Source organism: Rissa tridactyla, chromosome 4 (assembly GCF_028500815.1).
Source record: "Rissa tridactyla isolate bRisTri1 chromosome 4, bRisTri1.patW.cur.20221130, whole genome shotgun sequence".
NCBI classification, from domain to species: domain Eukaryota; kingdom Metazoa; phylum Chordata; class Aves; order Charadriiformes; family Laridae; genus Rissa; species Rissa tridactyla.
Window position 1 is genome coordinate 17,881,847 of NC_071469.1, and position 27,101 is coordinate 17,908,947.

Sequence of the window (27,101 nt, forward strand, 5' to 3'; positions counted from 1 at the left end):
AATGATTTTTTTCCTTTTTTTTGTGTGTTCATACTCCTCATACACTACAATGCAGACTATCTATATCACAGGCAGCTTCATGCATTATAAAACTTATTGTAGAATACTCAGCCATACCATGGACCACCGCTCTACACCAACAGTGCATTCAATGACAAGACCAGATCCTTTTCGTCTCATCTCTACTTTGTGTTTTAGTTTATAATACCAGTTACTGGGGTGTAATTACTGCAGCTAAGATCAAGAAACCAGGCCTAGATCAACACAGGAGTCCGGGTATTTCCACGGTGAGCAATCAGCTCTTGGCAAGCACTGGCTGAGCCGGTCGACTGGTTCCCAATCCCCCTCATGCTTAGCCATAAGGATGCCTCATCTTTGAGCTCAGACACGAGGCAGGTGGCAAGATGTTCAGTTCATCCAAGATGGGAAGATCATTTGACAAAACTTCAGATATTGAAAGTTTTTAGTGGCAAAGTTACTTATTAACCAAAACTTTCATGCATCCAAGAAATTAGGCAGAGTAATATAGATTTCATTTTTAAACTAAGGCTCCTAAATTCTCCCAGACTCGAACATTAGGAACCTTAAGTGCTTTTCCCAGCATGGTCCTAACATTTGTTAGGGAAGCCACAAAATTTGCATATAAATAAAACCATAAATATTGCATTTATACATTGCTGTAAATTAATTTTATAGAGAATAAAAACAAGTGAAATTCTTTAGAAATCATAGGTAGACTGTGACACCTTCACAGAAATCTTTGTGCAACTGGCTGGATCATTCAATGAAATAATTATAATGTTGTTATTTATGAAGTCTCTACTGTATTAAAGACAATACTTGATAATATAACAGTAAATAATGTCATACCAAAATGCAACATGAAAGCTAAAGGGATACAGCAGAAATAGCTAACTTAAATATAGCTGAATTTAATGGAAAAAGAAGTGGGGATATCAGGAAACAATTTTTTTTTAAAAATGCAATCATTTTACTCAAGTAAGTAGATATCTTCGTACGGTAGGAATGGACTTGAACTTTTACAAATAATCAGAAGAAAAATGTTATTATATCATCAGACACACAGCCATTCAAAATTTCAATGGGAAAGTCTGCTCTCCAGAAATTGTAACAGGAGAGGAAGACCTCTGAAATCACGGTTAAAAAACAGAAGAGACAACTGCTAACAGACAAAATTGTATTTTAAAGACAAATTAAAAGAATGAGACACTTGCACTTAAAAATGAAAATTCTATAGAAAGTTTTAACAAAAGTTAGCTTGCTATTTTTGCTTTTAGTATCATTTTTTTAATCACTTTGCTGTAGCCATCATCCAAGATAGTGGCTGTGAGACAAGCAAAATAATTCAGCTATGCAGCAAAAGGTCTTTAAAACAGTGTCCTTTTGGCTTTCACTAAATTAATTTTCACTGTTTTCATTTCTACAAGATACAAACGGAACTTTCCCAGTTTCTAGGAAAGGAGGACTCACAGCCTTTTTAGTTTTCCTGGTGACAAGTGATAAAACTGCTGAACCTAAAGCCATGTGAAGTGTTTGCTGAACACTCACTAAACTGTGCTTAGGAGATACAACACAACACAGTACACAAGTGGATTTGCAGAAACAGCCATTCTTGGATCATTCACACTGACTGCTTTTCAGTTTCATGGGAAGGGAGAGGAGTGGCACAATGAAAAAGGAACAAGAAATCAAGACTGTACCTCAGCCTATTCCAAAGTGCTGTTACCTGAGAATACAGGAGCGAAGGCAAACATGGTACCTCCCCTCCCTCTTTTTATTTTAAAATCATAGCCATTTGACTTTGGAGGAGTCTTTCTTAAAAATCAGTGTTAAAAAAAAAGTATGTTAAAAAGAGAGACTAAATAAAGAAAAAATAATGAAGCTTTAAAAACTCATTTTCAATGGATAATAATATGAGTGAAAAGAAACAGGGGACAGATGTAGCAAGGGATCTTTATGACAATTTAGGGGACTCCAAGCTCATTGCAGGGGGGCTGTACTAGATGATCTTTATCGGTCCCTTCTAACCCAAACCACTTTATGATTCTACGAACTTTCCACCAAGGATTATAATCACAATAAGAAGAAGTTACAGATGGGTTTTCTGTATTACCAACACAACAATTTTATATAGAACATGACAGGTATGCAGATACTTTCCTGGTAGTGAAGTATTTGGCTAGCAAGACAGAAAATATCTTACGCTTCCTCTTTTGCATGCACAGGCAAAAAAATGTAAAACTCTTTATAGCATTTTTCACAGAAAATCTGAGTTTTCATTAATGCATTTAGAAAATACCTCTGTTCTGCAGAGGATTTCCCTTTTTTTAAATTAAACATTTGCAATTTACAATCTGAAAACCTTTCCAAACTCAAAATTCTGCTGACATGCCTATGCTTTCTTTAAAATACAGCACTATAATTTTCTGTGCCACAGCAGGCAACTCTAGACAGAGCACTGCAAAGATTTAGTAATTAACAAAGGTGATGGAGCAATGAAATATTATGAGCATTACCTGGAGAGGAAGGAGCACTGGAAGACTGCTGGTCTGTGGAAAAGGATGGCCAGGAGCGCTGACAATCTGAGTCAGAGTAAAGACGCACATAAAACAAAGAGAGATAGGAGAAGGGGGGGAAAAAAAAAAAGAAAAAAAAAAAAGAAAATAGCTCCAGACACGCAGCTGAGGAGATGCAGACATACCTGAAATACAGTATGTTGTACCTAACAGCTTTAAAAACAAAATAAAAAATACTGTGGAAAAGAATTTGCATGAAACTCTTCTGGTGTGTATTATGTGTTAGCAGAATATTAAACCACCACTAGGGGAGGCATCCTGTCTCTTCAAACCCATTCTTCATGACAGTGTCACCTGCTGCAAGATATTCCTCCCTACATGCCAGTCCCATTTTCAGGAAAGTAATCTCTATCTTTGCCCTTTCCTTCCTGTCTTTAGGGTTTCCTCAAGTGTTTCCCTTTCTAAAGTGTACAATCTCATACAGGTCAGACCCCTCTTGCTCTGGTTCAGACTATTCACGGTGTAGGTAGCTCCTGGTCAGACGTCAGTGCTGCCAGGTGGACAGACCAGTACTGCCAACCCATGCTTGAAGCTGCCTGACACATCCTGTAAAAAGCATTTGAAGCTGCCCACTTCAACCATTTAAGCCAGGTGCCTGCCTCAAGCTGAATTTCTTGGGGAAAAATTTCAGGCAAGCAAGACGAGTCAATGATGAGAAAGAGACTCAGCAAGCGTTTCTGCTATGTTTAGTTCTTTTGAGTAGCGTTATCCTTTTAATAATTATTTCATTAAGAAACGCCTATGGACTCACACACTGGGACAGAAGGATATTTTTCAGAAGTGTTGCCTTACTTTTACACAAAGAGAATAACTCTCAAAATATAAATGCATTTGAGTTAAAAAAAAAAATCTGAAGAAAACCTTATTTTGCAAGTGTTCCGCCAGTGCTAGGCATGCTCCAGCCACAGCTTTTGGGTCTTTGCTGAACTGAGGATGCCAGGAGAAAAGAGGAGGGCAGAAAAGTAGGTGGAAATCTCTGTCTGCACAAGGATACTGGCAGGGAAGCCAGATGGCGGATCCAGGAATGTGAAGACTTGAATGTAAGTGGGCAGCCCAAAGAGAGAACCAGAAGACTTTGAATACGAGAAAGCAGCATATGGATATGTGATTAGAGGCTTTCTGAGGACCAAACCAAAGCTGAATGAGCATCCTTTTCCCTTGTACTTCCTAATTTCTTGTATCTGAGCTTTTGAATTGGCAGCTTCAGTTTTCTGTGTAGGTAAGCTTATTAACAGTAAGTACAAATACACTCTCCCCTCTCATTTCTTTGAGTCACTGTAAGAACAGTGTTCGATAACCTCTCAGGTTCACTGAGCTCACACTACCTGGCTAGGAAATAGAAACTGAACCTGTGGTAGCTGGAAAAGGTCCTCTGATATTTCCCCAAGATGGAAAAAAAATTTTGTTCATGTAAAACAGGTGATTTCACAGCTCTTGCTGCTCTCCTGCACTTGTTCCACCACGTTCACCCCCAACAGAGATGTACTGCTTGGCATACAGCAGAAAAGTGGAAACCAGAGAATGGGCAAATCAAGGATTGGTCAGGGGGAGTGTCAAGGAGAGGCAGGTTTTTTTCTACTTTTTACCACCTGAATTGCACCTGTGTTCCACAGGGGTTCAGAGGAGAAACTGAACCTTGTATTTACAGACAATTTAACCCAAGCCTGAGCATCCTTGCACTCAATTACTGAAAAGAAGCCTCTATTGTCTTTAGTGGATACAGAACAGACAACTTAGAGGTGGCTCACAGCACTCTCACTAAATCACAGAGATTTTTTGCCCAGCCCTAGGCTTTAATCCTGGAGCCTTTGGGGAACACTCATTTGTTAAGAAAGTGCCTAAGCAAGCACATTAGAAACATCACAGGACTACATGGCTGCTTAAGTGATCACAGAATCCAGGCAAACAGTAAAATAAATTATTTAATTTATGGGTCCCTATCTGTTCACAAATATCTACAGAGCATTTTTACAGGAACAGATGCATGAACTTCAGAATGCACAATACTGGAGGTCAAATCTGGAAATTTTTCTTCCACCCCAATCTGTTTGTTTAGAAATTAATTCTCAGCTGTATGCTCAGATAACTTACACTTTATTTATACGTAGATTATCTTTTTCTATTGGTTATATATACATTAGCATTTTTTCTTAATTATACATTAAAAAAGAGATCATCTATTTATATAAATGAGTGCTTGCTTTTCTCTTTGTAATGAAACTGTGGGTGCAATTGTGATTACAAGTGTGAGAATGTACATTTTTGCCTGTCTAGATCTCCTTGGCTGCAAAAGATTTCTTAGAAACTATATGGCACTAGACACACATGAAAAGCACTGCAAACATTACATTGTCATAAGCTGGCATGCCATAGATAGAATTATTTTCCTTAACTTACCAAGCAATTTTAACATTCCTGTTTGTCCTGTATACTTGTAACAGTTTAGAGAGCAGAACACAGATAAAAAAGAAAAAAGATAAGTGTCAGAAGAAATTAGAGAAAAATCTTTTATTGAAAGCTATAGAGCTGATTTTTGAAGTGGCAATAGTAGGCTGCTTGCAAATCATATCGTCCTTTAATCAACTTAGAAACTTAGTGATAAAAGGTGGGACTTTGCAAATCAAATTTTTACAGTTCATTCATTGGATTGTTTTGAAGAAAGGTATCTATACTCAAAGCCCGAGACACAGACTAAACTTAGTACTCATCCACCTTTTAACAGCTATGTCATTTCTACCACCAGATACAATTCGCAATCATTCCATAACAGAGGCCAAGGAAGAGTAGAAGAGCATGGATGTCACAGAACAAGGCAAGACAGAAGCGTACCAAAAACGTAAATGGAAGGTGAGACTTTCTGCTAAAATTGAAATATGCCTGGCACCAGCCCACATTGCTATCTTATTTTAAAGGTCATTAAATCTAATCAGGTCAGCCAAATTTTTGAGGAGTAAAAACATAAGTACTTAAGGTATCTATGATCAATAAAACACACTGTAAAAATGAAACCTCATTCTTGCTGCCAGAATTCGAGCAATACACATTAAAAACTTCTAATAAAAGTACATTTGTAAAAGAGCCACATTGTAAATTCAGAGTTATTTTGCAAGTTCATTAAAGCTAAAGGTACTATAACTAAGCTATTAATTATAAGGTGACTATCAAAGTTCTTTCTTCCTTTTCCTCATACTGTACCATTTTGAAAAATGACAGTTAATATAGATGGATCCACATCTATCTTAAGTACTTCTGCTTTCAAAATTTGATTCACAGCCTACTCCACTGAGCAGATGGCAGGAGAACATGACGGTTTCATGTAACAGTCTATGTTCAGTGCAGCCAAGATGTGTCAATCCTTTTTGGTTGAAGTACAAGCACAATAGTAACACATCTTGGGTAAATTTCAGGTGGAAAAGCTGACAGCTAATCCCTGTAGTTTCAATCAATTGCAGAATTGGGGAATGTATGCACCAGCCTCAGAAACAGTAGCTCTTCTGGCAAGTACAAATGACAAATAATCTTAGTTTGTCTGCAGTGGAGCATGCTCATTAAAGGAACAGTTGAATTTCATCCAGAAAAGCCAGCAACCCAAGTCAAAAAGCAAAGTATTCATGCTTTAGAATACCAAGAGCTTCTTCTGTCCTTGTCCTCTCTCCTACAGAAATTACAGAGGACCAGTGTGTAAATCACCAATAGAAGCCATTACAGTTACTGGCATTTTGTAATGGAATTTCTTACCAGAATTTTCATACGGTTCAAAACTGAAATCAGGTTTCCTGTCCTCCGTCACGTGGTCGTAAGTGATGTGTGGAACAGTTAACATCCTATCTGGAGAAGAAGGCCCATTGTCCTTGTCTAGCTTAAATTTCTTCTTTTTAACCTAAAAATACACACAAATTACTCAAACCAGGCAACATTTAGTTGTCTCTTCAGTAATAATGCAGTCCCCAATGAGCTATAACCAGTCACAAGGTGCCTGACCAATTAAATTTTCATGATGCTACACTGTGCGTTTCTCAGTAAGATTGTCCCCCATACCGCCAAAACCAGCTAATCGCTACAATTCTGCATGTTGTCATTAGCACATCCCTTGCCTGCGGTAAAAAAATTTGCTAGATCTGAAACAGTTTATATAAATCAAACTATTCTTGAATATCTTTACCATTTTACGCATGCAATAAATCATACCTTCAGCAAAAAGGAAACTGATATATTGGTACTGAACTCAGACAAACCTGGGATACTAGGTAAGATTTTTGCACAACGTCCTCTCCTTCCAACTTGAGACTACGGTGCAATACTCTTACAATAGAGAGGATGAAGTATTACTTATTCTACAGATTCTGACACAGGGGGTTTGTTGCTGTTTTTTTTAAACAAAAAAATTCTTAATTTACGGAATCAGCTGATATGAAAATACTGCTGAATGTAGGCACAAGATGCCTTCACCACAGAAATTTAGAAAGCCACAAAATCAATAGCTGAGAGAAGCAGCAGTGTTGTTGTTATTTTTAGAAACCCATCAAAAGTTACTGTTTTGGAAATAGTAATTTTATTTTTATCCTTTGCTTATAGTTTTCCAAAAAACAACAGTAAGTTACTGATTGATGTGCCTGAGTTAAGTTATTATTGCTCTTTTCCAAACCCATAGATCCATTTAAAAAGTCAAGCTTGGGAAATGAAGCAAATTAAGTTACTGTTTAAAATGTTTGCTTGCTGAATTTAAAATGAAACTCTGAAACCAAGTAACAATCTATAGAACACACACAAGACATAGCCTCTAGAGAGTAATAAAATTACGAAATGTTAGTTACTGGTACCATTACTGATTTCTTCGGTTTTGGACTCGGTGACAGCAAATGATAATTTCTGGCAGGTTTTCGAATGTATATTTTCCACGTAGAAGAGTCTGGGTTTTCTGCTGCATAGCACCTCCATGCAGTCTAGAACAAATGTTTTAAGCAACAAAACAATTAATGCAATCAGATCTGTAGCTGTCTGTACTACAAAGTAATTTCCAAGTAGCATGTCAGTCATTCTTTATTTAATAGTATTAATAGTATTCTTGAACTTCCCCCCTGGAAACATGAACTCAGCATGGTTTAGAATCCTTATTTAGTAAACAGAGACAACCCAGTTTGAGCTGGGCAACCCAGAAAGGAAGATCAATCTTTTCAAGTGCAACTTTTGCTCGCACAGCAACAAACAAATAATCAGAGACAATTCTAGACTGGACTCAGAAAATTGGGGCTGAATTTTCTGCTCTGCCCCAGTTCCCCTCCCTGACTTTGCTGCCTATTGCATCCTGTTTCAGGATCCTACTCAGAAAACAAAAATTGTTCTTCCCTACCTCACGAGAGTACTACCAGGAAAAAAGCCATTGTGATGTGGTCAGTAGGGCTATATTCAGACAAAGAAATAAGACCAAGAGCATGAGGGAACAGCACCAATGGTTAACCAGGAGTGAAAACCCAAAACCAATCCTCCCTGCTGCCAGCCACCAATGATTAAAGTACGACATTCTCAGACAAAAAGGAAGAAAAGTAGGGCTGGGAAACAAGACCAACCACAGACAAAACACTACTGCATTCTCTCTCAATTGCGTAAATATATCAACAGAGTTGATTAATAATTTACTCAGGGAGCTGGCGGGAGAGCTCACCAAGCCTCTCTCCATCATTTATCAACAGTCTTGGTCAACAGGGGAGATACCAGATGACTGGAGGGTGGCTAATGTGACGCCCATCTACAAGAAGGGTGGGAAGGAGGATCCGGGAAACTACAGGCCTGTCAGCCTGACGTCAGTACCGGGAAAGATCATGGAGAGGATCATCTTGAGTGAGCTCTCACGGCAAGTGCAGGGCAGCCAGGGGATCAAGGCCAGCCAGCATGGGTTTAGGAAAGGGAGGATCTGCTTAACCAACCCGATCTCTTTCTATGACCATGTGACCTGCCTTCTGGATGTGGGGAAGGCTGTGGACGTTGTCTATCTGGTCTTTGGTAAGGTCTTTGACACCGTCCCCCACCACATTCTCCTGGAGAAGCTGGCGAATCATGGCATAAACAAGTGTACTCTTTGCTGGGTTAAAAACTGGCTGGATGGCTGTGCCCAGAGAGTTGTGATTAATGGGGTGACATCCTCTTGGCGGCCAGTCACCAGTGGTGTCCCTCAGGGCTCAGTTTTGGGGCCAGTTTTGTTTAATATCTTTATCAATGATCTGGATGAGGGGATTGAGTGCACCCTCAGTAAATCTGCAGATGACACCAAACTAGGTGGGAGTGTTGATCTGCTTGAGGGTAGGAAGGCTCTACAGAGGGACCTGGACAGGCTGGATCGATGGGCCAAGGCCAACTGTATGAGGTTTAATAAGGCCAAGTGCCGGGTCCTGCATTTCGGTCACAACAACCCCAAGCAACGCTACAGGCTTGGGGAAGAGTGGCTGGAAAGCTGCCCAGCAGAAAAGGACCTGGGGGTGCTGGTGGATGGCCAGCTTAACATGAGTCAGCAGTGTGCCCAGGTGGCCAAGAAGGCCACAGCATTCTGGCTTGTATCGGGAATAGCGTGGCCAGCAGCAGCAGGGAAGTGATCGTGCATCTGTACTCGGCGCTGGTGAGGCCTCACCTCCAGTACTGTGTTCAGTTCTGGGCCCCTCTGTACAAGAGGGACAATGAAGTGCTGGAGCGTGTCCAGAGGAGAGCTACCAGGCTGGTGAGGGGTCTGGAGACCAGGTCATATGAGGAGAGGCTGAGGGAGCTGGGCACGTTTAGCTTGGAGAAGAGGGGGCTGAGGGGAGACCTCATTGCCCTCTACGACTACCTGAAAGGAGGTTGGAGAGAGGTGGGTGTTGGCCTCTTCTCCCAGGTGAATAATGGCAGGACCAGAGGAAATGGTCTGAAGTTGTGGCAGGGGAGGTTTAGATTAGATATTAGGAAGAATTACTTTACTGAAAGAGTGGTCAGGCACTGGAACAGCCTGCCCAGGGAGGTGGTTGAGTCACCATCCCTAGAGGTATTTAAGAAAAGTCTAGATGTGGCACTTCAGGGCATGCTCTAGTGACAGAGATTGTAGGTTGTTTGTTTGTGGTGGTTTGTGTTGTTGTTTTGTTTTGTTGGGGTTTTTTGGGGTTTGTTTGTTTGTTTTTTTGTGTGCATGTGTATGGTTGGACTCGATGACCTCAAAGGTTCTTTCCAACCATGAAGATTCTATGATTCTAATTAGTCTCCAAATTACAATGGCAAAGCCTCACATATGCACTACATGAAAAAAAGGACACACACATATACATATACACAAAATCTAAAGTGGAAAAGGCGAGAAAACACTAGATGAAAGAAACAAAACAAGGCACAACGACAGAGGAAAACAGGCAGCAGTTGGAAAGTAAAGGATCAGATAATTGCCGTATAATTCTCATCATGGTTAACAGGATACTGGAAGAAACAACTGGACTCTAGAAGAAAACAAGAGGGAATATAGCAAAAAAGTATCACTCATTTCAGCTGTTGTCTTGTACTTACAAAAATAAGCTTCTTGGTTTAAGAATTATCTTCTGCAAGTTATTTGTAGAGCACTTATGAAATCAGGCCTTTAGAAGTCCGAGACTACTAGTAAATCATAATTATCACTATTAATAACGGATAGTCAGCAACTCATTGTCTATCCTCCCACTCCTCCTTAACATTTCAGATGGAGCCAAATACAACATTCTGGACTTGCAATCACAGACTTCCCAATAATTTGGGGTTGATTTCCCAAAAGAACCAGTGGGAACGCTAAAAATCCATTCTTTGTAAAACCATACCTTTTTCTGACCATGCAATCCAAATGAAACACACCGAGTCTCAAGATTTTTGGCTAATCCCTGGCTAGGACCAGAGCCCTAAATTTAAAGCTTTTTCACATTAACTCTGGGACTGTTTAGTTTCAAGCATAAACTTTACAGTTAGCTACTGTTTCCATAAAGAGCCTGACCTGGAAACCCACATTCACTGATGAAGCTGGAGAAATAAGTCATGTGAGAATGCAAAAATGATACAGCTTAGGTGTACATCTAGATTTCTTTTAAATTCCATCCCTGTGCTTCTAAAGCTACATGCAGATACTGAGTGAGGGAAGAAAAGCTGGGAAAACCTAGAATGAAACAATATTAATACTTCTCCAGAGTGAAATGCTGGCTCCACTGAAGTAAAGGATAAAATCTCATTGACATTATTGACACTGAACTGCAACTATATTTTTAACAGAAGTGATCAAAAATTTTCTCTCTGTATGTTATTCTACACAAAAAGACTGATTTTGCAGAATCCCAGTGGTTCCCAGCCACCTATCCTGGAGGTGAAAAGTTCAGGCAAGATTTTCCTATTTAACATTCTGACTTAATTCTCCTAAGTCTGAGATTTTCAAGATTTATTTGTCCCAAGGAAAATTAAGCATATCTGACATTTGTCTTTACAAGCAACAGTGTATTTTTCAAAAGCACAATTTTACATGAAGCCTCCTGGTTTTCACAACTGCCAACATAGTATTTAATAACATTTTCCCCAGGTAAACTGTCCAATAGCTATGGGATAGCCTTCAGTTTTTATTTTAACCAGCTGAATTAAACAGTTTGCACTGATTTGGGAGTGAACTTTTCCACTCATTAGTTTACATTAAAGGTGGGATTTCCAAAACCATTTAAAAGACTTGCATCTGTAACTCCTATACAATTTTTAATGGGAATCGGCACGGAAATACTGCTAACAGTTTTGCAAAAAAACTATAAATGGAAAGAAATGATAGTATGCAAAATGCAGGAACTCAATACCTGTATGAGAGAGGCAGCAGCTGGAATTTGACGGTTGAAATGCTTCTGTCTTTGTTTCTGTTGTACCTTTAGGGCAAAGCCTGAACCAAGAATTCCCTGTAGGAAGAAAGAAAACACAGATCTAATTTTTTTTAGGGGGAAAAAACACACATAAGCTTGCCAAATTATGCTGTATTAATAAACTTATATTCAGCATCATAAAACTCAACTAATTATTTAGAGGAAATGACTTAATACTGTTAAGTTTTAGACTCAGTTAGTATTACTTGTTGAAACAAACTATGAATGCTATCATGCCCTGATCCAAAGCCCATTTAAGTCAGCTGGACTCAAATGCTAAAGAGAGAGCAGAAATGGTATTTCATACCCTCTAAAAGCCTCATAAATGCTCGTGCAGGGGAATGAGAGAATAGGGAGAAACATTAACCTGATGTGCTTAACTTCATTTTTATGAGAAATAAAGCTTTGGCATGGCAGGATTGAAGTCACAAGAAAGCCCTTTCAGCTGTAGTATTGTAATTTCTATTTCCGTATGTTAACCCATGCTGGGAGGGGAGGACAAAGAAGAGGAAAAGGAATATTACAAAATAGTCAGGACTTCGGTGAGTTCAACACAAGCCCACTGTCAGGAAAAGGGACATGGACTCATGGTAGTGGATGGTGTACAAGCCAAAATAGGCTCCAGGCATAGTACAATTAAGTTCAAAATTAAGTATAGAGCAAGTAATTTACGTAGTCATTTACACAGCTATAACAGAGGTTTTAGTAGCACAGATAAAAATGAGATCTTCTACAAATTAGCTTACATGACTACACCTACTCAACAGAAGCATAATTCATTTTCTACGTAAGGTGTCAGAGCAGTCAGTGATCTTAGCTCAACCTCTAAGAACTGTATTAATCATCAAGTGTTTTGAAAGGAACAGGAAAGGCCCTTTCTATTATGTTCATTTAGCAAAGATCAAAGAGTTAGTGATGCTCAAACATCACTTATTTGGGAAATGAAGGATCGTCGCTAGATCCAGAACCCATAGCAGTTATGTTTAGACACAACCATTACTTCTGACTGCGATTCTCAGCCAGCTCCCCTTTTTTAAAACAGCAACAAGGCAGCGTGCAATAGTTACTGCTAGAGCTTCAAATCCTAAATTTCTCCCTGAGGCCAACTCACAAGAACAACTTAATTCAATAATAAAAACATACTGATAAAGGGACATTTGTTATTGTTTCACTTCTACAAAGGACTAGGGAAATCTGACAGGTAAACATGAAAGCACTGCTGTGAAGGTGGGGTTGCTACACAATGATTTATAAAACATCTTTGCTAGCATTCAAGTCTCAGGGAAAAAACCCAACTCTCCAGCCAAAATAGTAGCTACTGGCATTTTTCTTACAGATCATTTCATTTACCAGATCCCTCTTCTGAACAAGGAACAAATGTGAAAGAGATTACAATGGGGGGGGTTGGGGGGAAGATGCTTTAAAGGCAAACTGATGCTGGCGAGTCTACAAATCTACGTTTAATTACCCTCCTCTGCAAAAGGTTGCATAACTTTAAAGTAAGCGACTAATTTTAAAAAGCTAGTGGAGTTTTAATAGTTAGTACGTTGTGAAGGATTTTTGTGACAGTACTGGCATAAAAATATTCTTATCTATTCTGTACTTACCCCTATTACACTAACTACACTACGACACTAACATCTGCTAACACAACTACTCGTATCACTGAACTGAAAAACTTGCAGGAAAATAAACATTTTATCAGCACAATTGAAGTTACACAAACATTTTAACAACGCAATTCAGGAGTATTGCTACATTTGTGAAAAAAATGCCCTTAACTACCCTTGGCACTCAACATTTTGGGTTTTCAAATCAGAGCCCAGGTTTCACTGACCTTGAATTTACCTTTGGCAATCAAGTACCTTGTTTCTTGTTAGAAAGTACTTGGGAACCTGTTTTCAGTGCAAACAAAGTGCCATAACGCCTTTAAAAGCTCAGCCCTAGGTCACTTTTGAAAATGGTACTTTGGTAATGGACAGGTGCTAATTTGGCCAAGAGCTGCATCAGCGTCCCTGGCTGCTTAACGTTGTCTCTCTGACAGCAACACCTTTTCTGCAGCTTTACTAGAAGAAGGATGTGTATGAGAACTCTACAGTTCAGTCTGGACCTAATCAGTTGAGTAAACTATGAGTAAATGCCTTAAAAGACCAAAGCATCACTAAGTCCCTGAATCCAGAAATAATAAGCATGAGAAATAATTTTCTTTACATTTCTGAGATGGGCAGAAAAAGTATTTTGAATTAAACATCTCTTTCTCAAATACATACCAATTCTAGGGTTGCATACAATAAACACTGCATATTTACCTTTTTTAGCTACTTATAGAAGTTCTTTTCCTTCTACAAGCTACATATGTCTTAATACAATATAAAAGTTGAATACAAAGCTTTTGTAATATCGTGTTAAATGAAAGGTTAAAGAATCAACAACAAAAGTTTTCTCTGACAACTAATGAATCAATGCCAAATTGCCAGCCAAAGCACAAGGTAACTTACCGCAGGTAGTGCAAAAAATGAAATTGCGAATACTGAAAAACAAGATGCAATGGTCTTTCCTATCCAGGTCTGAGGCACTTTATCCCCATAGCCAATAGTTGTAACGGTCACCTGTAAAGAGAAAAACATAAAGCATTACAGCTAGTATTGATGTGGCAGTGTTGGGCTGTTCTTTCTTCCTTTTTTAGTTATTTCACAGAAACATCAGTTGCATTCCTGACTCTCCCAGTGACAGTCTGTCTGACATTAATGAAGGTAACTCTCCTCTCCAGGTTTGCTTCCCCATCTTTAATAGATGGGAAAAGGTACAGGAAATTGACTCACAATAAAATACATGTTTAAAATCTTGTAAAGTAAAACCATTAATTTAAGTCTTCATGGCTGAGGCAACTTTACAGCGTATGAAGTTACTGGGATATGGGCTGCCTGCCCACGTCATACACTTTCCTTAGGGGGAGGCTGCCAACAGTTCCGAACTGCTGCTTTTCTTTATGGGCAGGAGATGTTTGCTGAGAGCATTACAGGGCTGTTGCATAGAAAGAGTATATACAAACTGTAACCATGGACTATGACTGGGGTCAAACATGAAGTATTCTAGAGAATAATATTGGTATAAATAGCAAGAGAAGCTGAAAAGTTTCCATGCAGTAAAGATCCTGAAAACATAGTCTAACGAATCACTAATTCATAGAATACATCAAGAGCAAGAACAGATAATTTAATGCACACACAGGAAACATCTGTTGAGTTTGGCTTTCAAAACACTGAAGTAAAGATTACCACCAAGGTAATGTAGCATAACAAGGCTTAATAAGTCATTATTTGCATGAGCTCAAGGAAAGAATGGATTTGTTTGAAGCAGAAGGATACATTTGGCATCTGAGAACAATTTAAATTCACCTATGTCACAAGCTCTTTCTGAATTTGGAAATTTGAGAGATTTTTATCTGTGGCTTTGAAGAAGGCTAACCTAATGAGCCTGTGAAATCACATGAAGCTCTCAAGCAGCTGAAGCACACATTCAATGGCTGGCTGTCCAGATTTTCTTCTGACAGGGTGGGCTTCAGCTGCCCAGGACACAGAGGATGCTAGTCCCAGACAATAATATACACAGGCCATCCCCACCTTGTCCTGCAGCTGCTCCTAGTTCACCTGTGTGCTGTAATGCAGGATACCCAGCGACTGCAGAAACGCAGGCAATGCCCAGGGCAGCATCTCTAAGGGAGGAGGGAAGGGAAGGGCAGATTTATAGAGGCAAGATGTTTGGTAAGAGGGTGAAGGGATGGAGAACCTGGATTTGGGGAAATAAAAGGTTGCCACAAGCGCTTCAGGAAAAGTGTGGTTGTCTGCCACTTTAATAATTTTCCACTCCTACTAAAAGGTGAGGGAGATCCTGTGGATGTAAGTTCCAACCTTAGTTGTACTTCAGAAACAGACTAAGCAAGCCACCCATACTCAAACTGTCCACCTTCTAAGCAACATCATTACACATCTGTCAAACACGTGACAAAGAGTCAGCTCCAGCTGCTTGAGGTGCTGATGTTACAAGCTTTTTTGCAAGTTATTGATATTCAAAAACACTCAAGTATTAGCATTTAATTTTTAATACAAATTTTTAAAGTGTGGCTTATTTCCAAAACTGTTTCCTATCCTACAAAAGTATTTTAAGAATGAATAAGTTGAATTAAGAAGCTTTGCCTGTGTTCCTGAAATTGTTAGTGAAATACTACCTTAAATTCAGGACCTGATGAGGAACTGAAGGGATGACTATCTACTTACCTACATAAGAGGGTAGTTTAAAAAAAAAAAAAATATATATATATATATACACTAAATTCTAATTGCAAGTTCCTATTAAAAGAAATGCTATAAAAAAAGGAAATATAATTATGGGAAAGTCATGGCCTCTAATACCTTCTTACATAGAAGATTATGAGTGAAGATAGTGGTTTATGCCTCAGGTTTTTTAAGATTTACAAGTGCTTGTCACTGAAAAGTTTTATCGACTACTCCATGTTACAATCTTAACGTCATGTTTAAATATATACAATAACTAGAAATGTGAAAAGAAAATAGGTGCTTCTAAGCTGAGTGAAGTATAACTGAAGAAAAGTTCATACACAACTAAGAAGTATTTGTCTTCCCTTTCCCACCACCATGCCACCCATCTCTTCTGAATTGGTCTATATGAAGCATCAGTGACATAAGAAAAGCATTTTCTGTGCTGTTTGGGAGGTGGACGGCGTTTTTTTAGGGGTGGAAAAAAAAAAATCCACCAAAAAAAAAAATTTTAGGAATTGGGTTGCAAATCAAAGTGTGTGTTTACGTTAACATTTTTCTCTGCCTTCATAACTCTAATCCATCTACAAAGGCATTGTATTCCAAAATTACATTTTCTTTTTTCCCCAAGATATATGCTGTTGAAACCTTACATGCCAAGTTTCCGCCCTAAATGAATTTTTATAGCCAGATTATAACCCCCTAAAGAGTACAATACTAATTTTACAGTTGTAAAATAGGATCTTATAATGGAAATACTGACTCAACTTCTACTCTAGCATAGTAAATATGTTGGAATAATGAAATTAAATTGATCCAAGAGCTCACACATTAAATCTTCATTGCAAAGCAGCATGGAAAACTAATTGTTTTAATTAGGAAAAAAAATCATATTCATCCATTGACTATTTCAGAACTTTGATCTGATGTACATCACCACAGGCTTTGCTATTAAGACTAATCTTTTTCCTATTAAATATGCATAAATAGTCTAAAAGAGGAAATATAAAGCAAAAATCCCCACCGCAAGAAGAAATAGTAATGTTCATCAGCACTGACTAGGCAAGGGATTTTTTTCAAGACTATCATGCTAACGTGAGCACAGCAAACCGATCAGGTGAGTAACAATGCTCTGTTGATTAAATCCTTGCTGTGTGCCTTGCAAAAATTTGGATAAACAGCTACAAAATAAAAGAACGCATGATTCAGGGGCATTAAAAAGGCAGACATCACAGGACTGAGGGAGCAAACATAAGCTGAAAAATTAGAAAGTCAAGCATTAAAGCAAATAATGTGAAGGCACCTCCTAGAAAATACCTTAACTACTTTTTTTTTTTTCTATATTTGCAGCACTGTGACTTCAAAACCAATTGCACTAGGTACTGTTTTGCATACCAAATACTGCTCAAAATTTTCTGCCCCACTTGCAATACCCATCTTGATTAAATCAAGTAATATAAGAACAACATCCTGTGATACAGCAGAAACATCAACCAGCTCCAATAGTAATTGCAAAATGGTTTGAATGCTCTCCTGTACGCCTAAGCGTAAGGAACACATTAGAAGCCTTTCTACTGCTTGACAGCTTGCTCAGTCAACTGCTTTCATGCAAGTTGAATATAGAGTAGAATCTTTCCAAGTTGCTGAAATCCACGCAGCACAAGCGCAAACTCATGCTCTTAATTCACTGCGAAGCATGCGATCTGTATAAAGCTCAAAAAAACCCCTAGCAATCTTTTGATATTTTGAATTTTTTGAATGACAATGTTTTTCTTCCTTGTGCATATAAGGATGTTAGCAATAAGAACTGATTCACACAACAGGAATTCCACTTTCTGCTCCTAATCACCTCTACAAACATTGCAGCACCCTGAGAAGATTCAAGCTACTTCCTTCAGATGAACAAGATAAGAGACTATGTTCTCCAGGACACAAATGTTTTGAAACTTTGGAATTAAAGTGTCATCCAAAGCTGAAGAAAGAACTTCCTGGTCACTACTATTAACAAACATTTAAAGGGGATGTTTGGATTCTTTTTCTTCTAAAATTTCAGAGTCGTTTTCATACAGTTATCATTGCGGGCTCACACCACCATTTTTCAGCCAGCTGAAGTACGTAACTGAGACACAACATCTGAAACACTTCTAATAACGTAAGATGTGAAATGAAATGGAATGGAACTACACATCCAATTGAAAACAAAACAAAGAATATATTAACTTCGGTGTCATATCTCTTAAATAATAGATCCTCAGTGCTGCTGAGCCATCGCTTTTGGATTTAATACCTCCTCAAGGTGTTATTTTCAGCCATCAGCCTGTTCCAACCAAATTACTGGCCACTCTAAGCCTCCTAATCAAATGGTGGCCCAAACTAAACCACCTCCACTTGTGAGATCTCAGAAACAAAACTAGATCAGTCTTAAAAAAACCCAAACCCAAACAACTGATAAAAATTAAGTTAGAGCATTGAGCTCACCTAAATTGGCAGAGCCTGTTCTGTGCAATGAAAAAAGGGACTACGGCAGCTTTAACCAAGTCAGTAAGAAAACGAGGAAGACAGGAAAACCAGAGCAAAGTTAGTTTCAGCCTCCCACAGGCTCATTTCAGCAGGAGTATCATTTGTGCTAATTATTGAAATCTAAATGAAAGCCAAAATCCATAATTATAATTATTTTCTCTAGATCTTGACATAGAAAATATTTTGAAATACTGTACTTTTGTTTCATCAAATGGAAAACAATTGTTGAAAATTTCTGGATCCTTCTAGATATATTATTTTTCCTAGCTCCTTGATATCTTTTGATAGAGGCTTAAAGATATGGGAATTAAGAAAACAAGCCCCAAGAGTGTTGTCTAAATGTAAGAATATCTACATCTGTACTTTGTAAGTAAGAATTTTAAAAGGTTTCTCCACATCTACCCCACAGATCTTTAATCTTTATTAAATGAGAACAAAGTGTAGTTTGAACTGCTCATGGAGTTAAAGCTCAGAGATGAGAAGGCAGTTACAAGATGCAGAGGTTGCATGCAAAAAGCATTTAAAAATACTAACCCTTACATCTTCCGTCCCCCTCTTCAAAAATTCTTAAAATAACCAACTTCCTCCAAAAATACCCAAACGCTTTGGCCCCAAATTAGGAGTGGGGGGTGGGGAGGGGAAGGATATAACAGGCCTATAGTTGGTATTCTTGACTTGTAAACCACAAAAGGAATAAAAATGAAGTGTCTCCTTCTGTCTAACACTGAAGTCAGTGTACAGTCCTCAACAGCTTTTTTAATTTAGATGGGGGGTAGGGGTGGTGAAAAGGGTTCCGAATAACACAAAATCCCTTTTATGTGGAAATTTTTCAACGTTTATGTTCAGCTACTTATAAATTAAAGCAGATTTGTTCAAGTTTAGAAGTTCTACGCACATGTAGTTTCAAGTGGTATTTCCAGCAACTTTTCAGCAAAGCCTTCCCACGATTTTGATTTTCAGTTTACATTAAGTACATACTGATAGGCTTTGCTAAATAGGAACATGGTTTTATGTATGCTTAGAAGTAAACAAATTTATCAATGATTTGTTGAATTCGGTCCTTGGTGAGAAAGCACATATCGATGAATTAAAGGAACAAGAAACTCTTAAGTAAAGCTGGTACTTGCAGATAATTGCCCGATCCATTTCAAACCGATTGAAAGGAAGAGGCACAGTGTAACATCCATGCATGGCTATATTCAGTAATTTCTTGTGGCAAATAATGTTTGTGATCAAAGAGACCCTTAGCACAATCCATATCATGGTTTTCCTGAAGGATATTTGTTCAGATGCGAGGGTTGGAAATTGTGTATCATTTCAGAGGATATGAAAAGGAGAGCTCCCCCCAACTCTGCCTGAGGCACGACTGAAGTTAATGCTTAAGGAGAGAGGAAAAAAAAAAGGAAAAAGAAAAAAAAAAAAACACCACAAATAAAACAGAAACAGTGAGCTGATAACATTCCCTGAGGGTGGTCATCATTGATAGATTTGGTAAGAATGTTTAGCATCTTAACTTTTTTTTTTTTTTAATTCTTGTTTTTATTGTGCAGAATCTATACCAGGTCTTTAAGACTCTAAGTCTGAAACAGAGTAACTTTGAAAACGTGCACTGGACCTGAAAGATGCATCATGTTACTTATATTTAACTTTCAAACACTAAACTTGTCTTTTGAAAGACATACAGATATGCAGGCATTGGCAGAATTACTTATACAACATGCGCTCCATTCAAAACCAGCAGTAAATAATACAGACAAATCTTTGTGTCACAAGGTAACCTTAGGTTTCTTCAAGAAACCCATAAACTGGAATGGTGAATAGCTACAGCCAGAGTTCTCAAGGAAATTCAAATAAAGCCCAGGAGACCAATTTACATATGGAAATGGAAAAGCAATATGGATTTATAAATAACAACAATGACAATGAAGACATTTAATTAAAAGTTATGCACCCTATGGGTATGTCTATAAGTCAGCAAAGCACAGTAATACAACGTACCCAATTCCAGATGCAGTTTAGTTGTGGTAACACAGACCTTTTATATGGTTTACTTTATGCTATGCTACATATTTTATTGTTTGTACCCAAAGAACTTGTTTAGCAGTGTGGGCATACGCTGAGGTAACAAAAAAAGTGCAACGTGGCAAAGAGAGAAAGGGGATGGGAAAATGTTATCAAGTATTTTTATTTTAAAGTATTCTCTACTCCATAAGGTAAGTGCACTTTCAGAGGTGAGATCAGCTATGTTGCCAGACACATCACGTATCTATGACGGTGTTTGAAACAGGAGCTGTGAATGGTCCTCTTATGCGTGTCCAGTTCAAAACAGAGTGAGAGAGATTTTCAGTGACCAGGATTTGTGGCGTTCAACCAATTCTGAAAATTCTGGCTAACACAAAACTTTTGAGACCTAACACTTTGAGAAGGTTTTTGTATGAGTTTGAGACCTTCATTAGGAAACATCCTGATACTTAAGGACCTCACCGTTACCGTCCTAACTTTAAAGGGCTTTTTCCTAGCAGAAAGCATGGAGAATATTACAGCGTCAAAACACCAGGAACGGACCAACCCGAATCCATTTCAGTATTGTATTGCTAAATCCTTTTAGTAGTAGTACAGCATCTGCATTTAGAGCAGAACAAGGACACTAAACGCTATTTTTAATATTAAAGAAATCACATTTTGGGTTCGTTGAAAGCAGTCTCACATTTCAAGTGGCATGCTGCAATATAATAGGAGTTATAACAGAGAAAGGATATTATTATAATTAAACTTATTGATTAAATAAATTTATTGTAATTAGAAAGACAAAATGACTGGCATGCTTATTAACTGAGCAAGAAATCCCCGAAAGGAGAATATTTCGATATCCTCACAGATCGTATTGCTTCTATGGAAGGCTTTACTGTATTTTCAGTAAGCCAATCTGGTCTGTCACATACTCAATTTTTAATGCCAACGCCAATGACAGCACGTGTTTTTAAATGCAGCTACATCTGCCACTGTTAATTACCAACTCATCTGACCGCTGTACTGGAAAATAAAAAACGCCGTGATGACATGAAAGCATTGAAAAAACTACTTGCCAGAAAGCCGCTTCCTTGTGCTACACAGCAAGTTTTCTGATACTAAGAGAGGCTGCATTTAACCAGGCTGGACAGCAAGAGGAAAGAATTCTGCAGCAGATCTTAGAAGCAACCTAAACAAACCCCATTTGATTCCAAAAAGGCTACATATTCATTTCAGCAGCAGGAAACCTGCAATAGACTTGCTCATCGAGAGATCCTTCCTTCCTGAAACAGCAAGCGGTACTGTTTGTAGAGAGAAGACTATATAAACCCACACACGCAGAGGTTTATTAGAAATATTTAAAAAAAAAAAATACCTGTTTTATTAGTGAAATGGAGGTGTTAGTCCTATCGTTCTTTTACGTAAGAGTTACTAGTGGTCTCATTTTTAACAAAAAAAAAAAAAAAAAAAGAATGCCTTTTGATTTAAAGCAACAAAGAGAAAACTCTAGAAGATCAGCACATTTTGAAAATGCAAGCATGGAATCATTAAGTGATTTTAAAGTGCATTTTAAAGATCTGTAGCACTTAATGATGACAGTTTGTTTTATTAAGCTACATACAATTAAAGCAGATAAAAACAAGTCATTGCTTGAATGCTAATGATAAGGAAAAACAGATTCCAAAAAGTACTTTTCTTTGAACTGTAATAGGAAAAGGAAAGGGAAACAATTACAGATGGGAAATCCCAGAACAGAGCAGCCAACCTAATATTTGCATATCATGTGAGAAAACAAAGAGGGAATTGTTACAAGCAGAAACTACAAAATTAAAGTGTTTACAAAAATATAACCCCAGAATAGAGCTGCCAAACTAGTAATTTCGTATAATAAACGAAAAGAGAGAGACAACTGTCACTAGCAACAGCAAGAAAGCAGGACTTTATTAGCAGAACTAAAGACACATCTACACCACTAAGTGTGGCAGCACCTTAGAGAAACACGAGAAATCTCTGAGCAAGATGGTATGTCAACAGAGCACAGACGAATGCCAGAGAAGGATACTAAGTGGGTTCCTATGCAACATAATCACTTTGAAACAGTACTATGCCTGGATTTCTGAAGTATCTCAGATGCTCCCTCTTCTGGAATTAGTCCATTCTGAATACACAAGGGATTACTGTCCCAAGCCGAACTGCAAACCATAGATATCTGTTTTGTGGGGGGCTTTTTTCTCCACACACCCCCCCTCCCAAAAAGGGACGCCCCCACCCCCAAACAAACCCAAAAACACTAGCCCTGATTTCTCGAGACTCTTACCACCTTAGAAGGTTGAACACTACCATGAGAAAGGCAGCAAGAAGTAATCACTATAACAGAAAGCAAGACAGGATAAAGAAATAAGAACAGATGTTTCTACATCTTGTATACATAATTTGATCACTTCAGATCACATAAGACTATAAACACCAAATAAAACTACTGACCATCTGTAGTGTTTTCTTAGTTTCATAGGATTACAAAACCAGAAAGTGTATTGAAGCAATAAGAAGCCATTTCAAAGTGCTGTTCTTACTCCATGCTTGCTTGAACTGTGCTCCACATTTGAACGTGTTAACTACTTTTAGTACACGTGAAATTGCTTTACTTACTACTCCCCACCACAGGGCATCTGCATAGCTGCCAAACTCTGTTTCTCCAGAATCATTTACAGCATCTTTTTCAGCGAGGTACACAAAATACGATGAAAAAATCAGGCCCAGAAATCCAATGTAGAGTGTAGTTATCAGTTCCTGCAAAGAGAATCAAAATAACAGCATTATGATATTGTTGAGACACTTAACTTACCTATCACTGATGTTTTTTCAAAGATGATTGGAACAGAAGAACGTAATTTCAGCATTAGTAAACATTGACTGTTGTCTGTGCAAATTAACAAAAATCCACTGAACTCAACGGTGAAAGAATTTACACCGTAGCTGATGACTTGGTCCAGCATCCACGTTTCAAACAGAGTCAAAAAACTCCTCACTTGCACGTGTGACTCATTAACCTTTTGGTCACCAAAAAATAGTTGGCCAATTTTTTCAAACAGTGCCACATTCAAAACAACTTTGGGATTTAGATATGTATTTTTAGGAATATTGAGACTACTTTTCAGAAGTCATGTTTTCTATGGTTACGTTCAACTACAACTCAAAAGTCTGCCAAAGTGGAGGTGAGCATTTTAAATCTTTTTGGAACTTTTTGTCCCTTGAACAAGGAAAAACCATACTTGGTTAAAATAAATGACTGCCTGCCTCCACATTAAATATATTTGACATCACCAGCATGTCTGTTTACATGCTGTTCTGAATATAAGGACTCAATTATTATGCCATTCCTTAGAGTACTCAAACTTACTTGTCTGTGTATGAACACTACTGATCCCAGCAGCCTCCATGTACCACCCTGACGGTCGACATGGAGCATTCGTAAAATCTGCAGAAAACGGATGCCCCTGGAACACAATTTTTAAATAAATAAAGAGACTAAAGATACAAGAGAAGAAATAGAGGCAGAGAGGAGAATTCTGTCTCTCCCAAAGGACTGTCTTAAGGGAGAGACATCGTATTTTATGTTAGACTTAGCAGCCTGTCTCTTTTCACTCTATTCCCCCATCTTTCACCTCGTTCGTTATGAAAACAGCATGGGAAGATTGCACAAGAGAAGGACAGATCTTTGTACACATGGCTAGTAAGGATAACTCAAGGATTCAGGAATTTTGGACACAAACTTTGAATGCTCTAGAAATCATTCATCCACTTATATTTGACCTGGTTGCCAGGATGGGAACCAACATACAGAAACACCTGACTAAAGATCTGAATTCTTCACCTTTGAGCAATTTGAACTAGGCAGTCCAATAATATTTTAAAATATTCTTTTTATGAGGGTCATTGCAATCCTAGTACACTGCAGCTAGTGCACAGAGCACAGTACACTGCCCTGTACTCTCTCATTCAAGAAAACCAAGCAGTGTGACCTTCCTGAGCACAAGGTGGATTCAGGCCATTAGGAATTCACAACCGCTAACCTCAGGCATTTTATGAAGAAGCAGCTTGAAGACGTCAGGGACACAAAGCATGAAAGATTTGCTATAAATCGGAGCCAAGAAACTAAAACAGGATTTGGGGAGAACCCACCTAGTTGAGAAAAGGGAGCGGGGGTATGCGCACCTCTATCCCCACCAGACATAAATGCATTACAACCAGACAACACGCGCCAAATTTTCTTTCCCCTACACTTAATGGGGTCACTGTTTCACAACCATATACGACCGGTGATTTGCTCTGTTACATGACTCTGAGCAGTGACTCGTTTTCTCCTGCAAGAACTGAAATAGGAGGTAAAAAAAGAAAAAAAAAAACAAACACCTTACTCAGAAAGCAATATTTTCTTTATTGCATATAATTACCTGATAGCTGAGGTTGCAAAGACTTGACCTTTAGAGCCCACACAAAGAACTATCATGGAAGCAACAACTACAATTAAATCTGGAAAATAAAAGTCAATTGAAAAAAAAAGTTAGCAGCATCTTGCAATACTTCTGCAAGACTGTTACTAGAACCCATGCCAATATTACTTTAACAATTTGAACAGTCACCCCAAATTAAGATTTTTGTTTATATATGAAGAGATCTCTGCTGCAACATATAGAGAAAATGTAATTGTGTGATATGACAGAGGTTTTACTGGGCTAGATCCAAGAAGGCCCCATTCTAGATGAATGACAAGATTAATATGAGTTACTGTAAAGCAGCCTCAGCAGCCCAGGAGGAATTTCAGCAGTTTCTACCAATTATCTCTTCTGTGTATCTTATTTTCTCTGCTGTATTTTATTCATTGACAGAAGTTTCGGGGCTTATTTCATATATAAGACAACCACCTTATTATTATTTCATCTGTCCAGGTCTAAAAGGGAGAGAAAAATTGAAATTACTGAATGAGTCTTATTTAGTTTAGTCAGTCATTACCCTAGAACTGTACTCTAAATCTCTGTGCCTCAGGCCTAGTTCATTTTGGAAAGGAACCCTGTATTTTGGAGACTGAAATAGTTCTTGATACATATCAGGGAAAGCGGAACTTTGTTTTGTTATTCCAAGCTGAAATAAATTTAATTATATTTCAGATCCCTTAGTGTTCTAGGTCTCAAGAGAAATGGATTGTGGATAGAGCACAAAGATGCAGTCAAAGCCATTTTATAGTTGCAATCACACCTGAGATACAGTTGTTATTTATATATGTGCACAGAGAAGCTAAACTAAACTATTTTATGGTTGCAAAAATACCTAGGTACAAAATTTTGTAACTTACATTCAGGAAAATTGTAGACAGTTTATGAAAAACTATATCCTCTACTCAATAACAAATAATGTTTCCGAGTAGTGGAAAGAACTATGCCACAGAACAAGAATTACTATGCTTCTACAACAATACTCCTTTTCCAAAATCTGGTTTGTTTGATCCATTTTTATTTTAAGTGCTTCAGGGCAAGGGTCTTTACATAGTTCTCTCAATACTGGCTAACAAAATGCAGATTGATTTTGCATTATTATGTTTCTTTCATTGAAATTGTTAAATGCATGACAAGCATTCAAAAAAACAATGGCTTGTGACATTTACGGAATATATGGATGTAATTTCTAAGAACACTGAAGTCACATTAGGAAGCCAACTGCAGTAAATATCAAGGGAAGTCAGGTCCCCAGTTCCAAATGCATCACTGAAAACCGTATCTGAATTCAATAGATACGCAAAGTAACTACAGTGCATCTAACATACTCCACCATGCAGTACATAGTTCAATTAGAGTGCAAAATAAACTCATAATAAATTATTCAAAAGGCTGCTGGGGAAAAAAAGAAAAAAAAAGGGCTGTTCAGTATCTTTAAAAAATACAGTTGTAGCTATTGTACAATGTCTGGGATCCTGAGGACACAGGAGACAGGACTATGGCCAAGACATTTCTGGCAAAGCTTCAGATCACTTGTGAAAAGAAAACACTCTGCTCTTCTGGAAGAACAAATCAAGCTACATTTGTTCTCAAATGACAGTCCCATGGATTCCTGAAAGGAAATTCAGACCTACATTAACACAAATGACAAAAGCTCTTACTCTAACTTGGCTACAACCGCTGCAGAAATTCCACTTCTCAAAACTTTCAAGGACAACTTTTACTTGTTGTTTGTGTCACCTGTGCAAGTCGTGCATACTCACCAATGATTGAAATAGGCTTCCTAGCAAAACGAAGCCTTCCCCATATTCCAACATATTTACTGCGGCATCCTGCTGACCATAACCGAACCACATATTCTGTTCCAAAGAACACCACTAATACAATTTCCTAAAAAAAACAGACAGGGAACTAGGTTAATTCTCTACTGTATGTCTTTCATCATTTTTCAGAATGTATTAGGAAACACTAAGATAAAATGGAAAATTTGGAAGGTGAAAAAAACGTCAGCTATACCAAAAATGATCTAAAGTAACAGAAAAACCCATAAGAGCAAAGAAATCAAAGATTAAGAGCAAGTTTAAATACTTTAATTGCATGCAGTTTGGCTTGTCTACACATATGAAAACTGAAAACCATTCTGTGCAATTCACTTGGTCTAATTCAAACAAAAGGCTTCCTGAATAAGCCAAAGAAAACAAGCACAGTCTGTGTTGAGAAGATGAGTATTTTGCTAGTGTATTTCAGAGGTGTGCTTCACATTCCATTTACTGTATCAGCTTAACCTCCCACTTATTTTTACTTTTTCAGTCTTCCTTGAATTTCACGTGGATTGAA

General features: G+C 38.0%; 1 protein-coding gene across 4 annotated transcripts in view; it reads right to left on the minus strand.

Annotated features, from left to right (window-relative positions):
- KCNQ1 (potassium voltage-gated channel subfamily Q member 1) overlaps positions 1–27,101 on the minus strand; it is a 363,171-nt gene that overhangs the window by 248,793 nt on the left and 87,277 nt on the right. Inside the window, exons 3-12 of one of the 4 annotated variants that reach the window (XM_054198519.1) lie at positions 26,528–26,654; positions 24,726–24,804; positions 23,672–23,768; positions 22,921–23,061; positions 13,963–14,073; positions 11,405–11,500; positions 7,418–7,540; positions 6,336–6,477; positions 4,995–5,021; positions 2,538–2,603 (exon numbers count right to left, since the gene is read on the minus strand). In XM_054198519.1, the coding sequence (XP_054054494.1) occupies positions 2,538–2,603; positions 4,995–5,021; positions 6,336–6,477; positions 7,418–7,540; positions 11,405–11,500; positions 13,963–14,073; positions 22,921–23,061; positions 23,672–23,768; positions 24,726–24,804; positions 26,528–26,654 (1,009 nt within the window). The remainder of the gene's footprint in view (positions 1–2,537; positions 2,604–4,994; positions 5,022–6,335; positions 6,478–7,417; positions 7,541–11,404; positions 11,501–13,962; positions 14,074–22,920; positions 23,062–23,671; positions 23,769–24,725; positions 24,805–26,527; positions 26,655–27,101) is intronic. The other 3 variants (XM_054198520.1, XM_054198521.1, XM_054198522.1) reach the window with 3 other exon arrangements.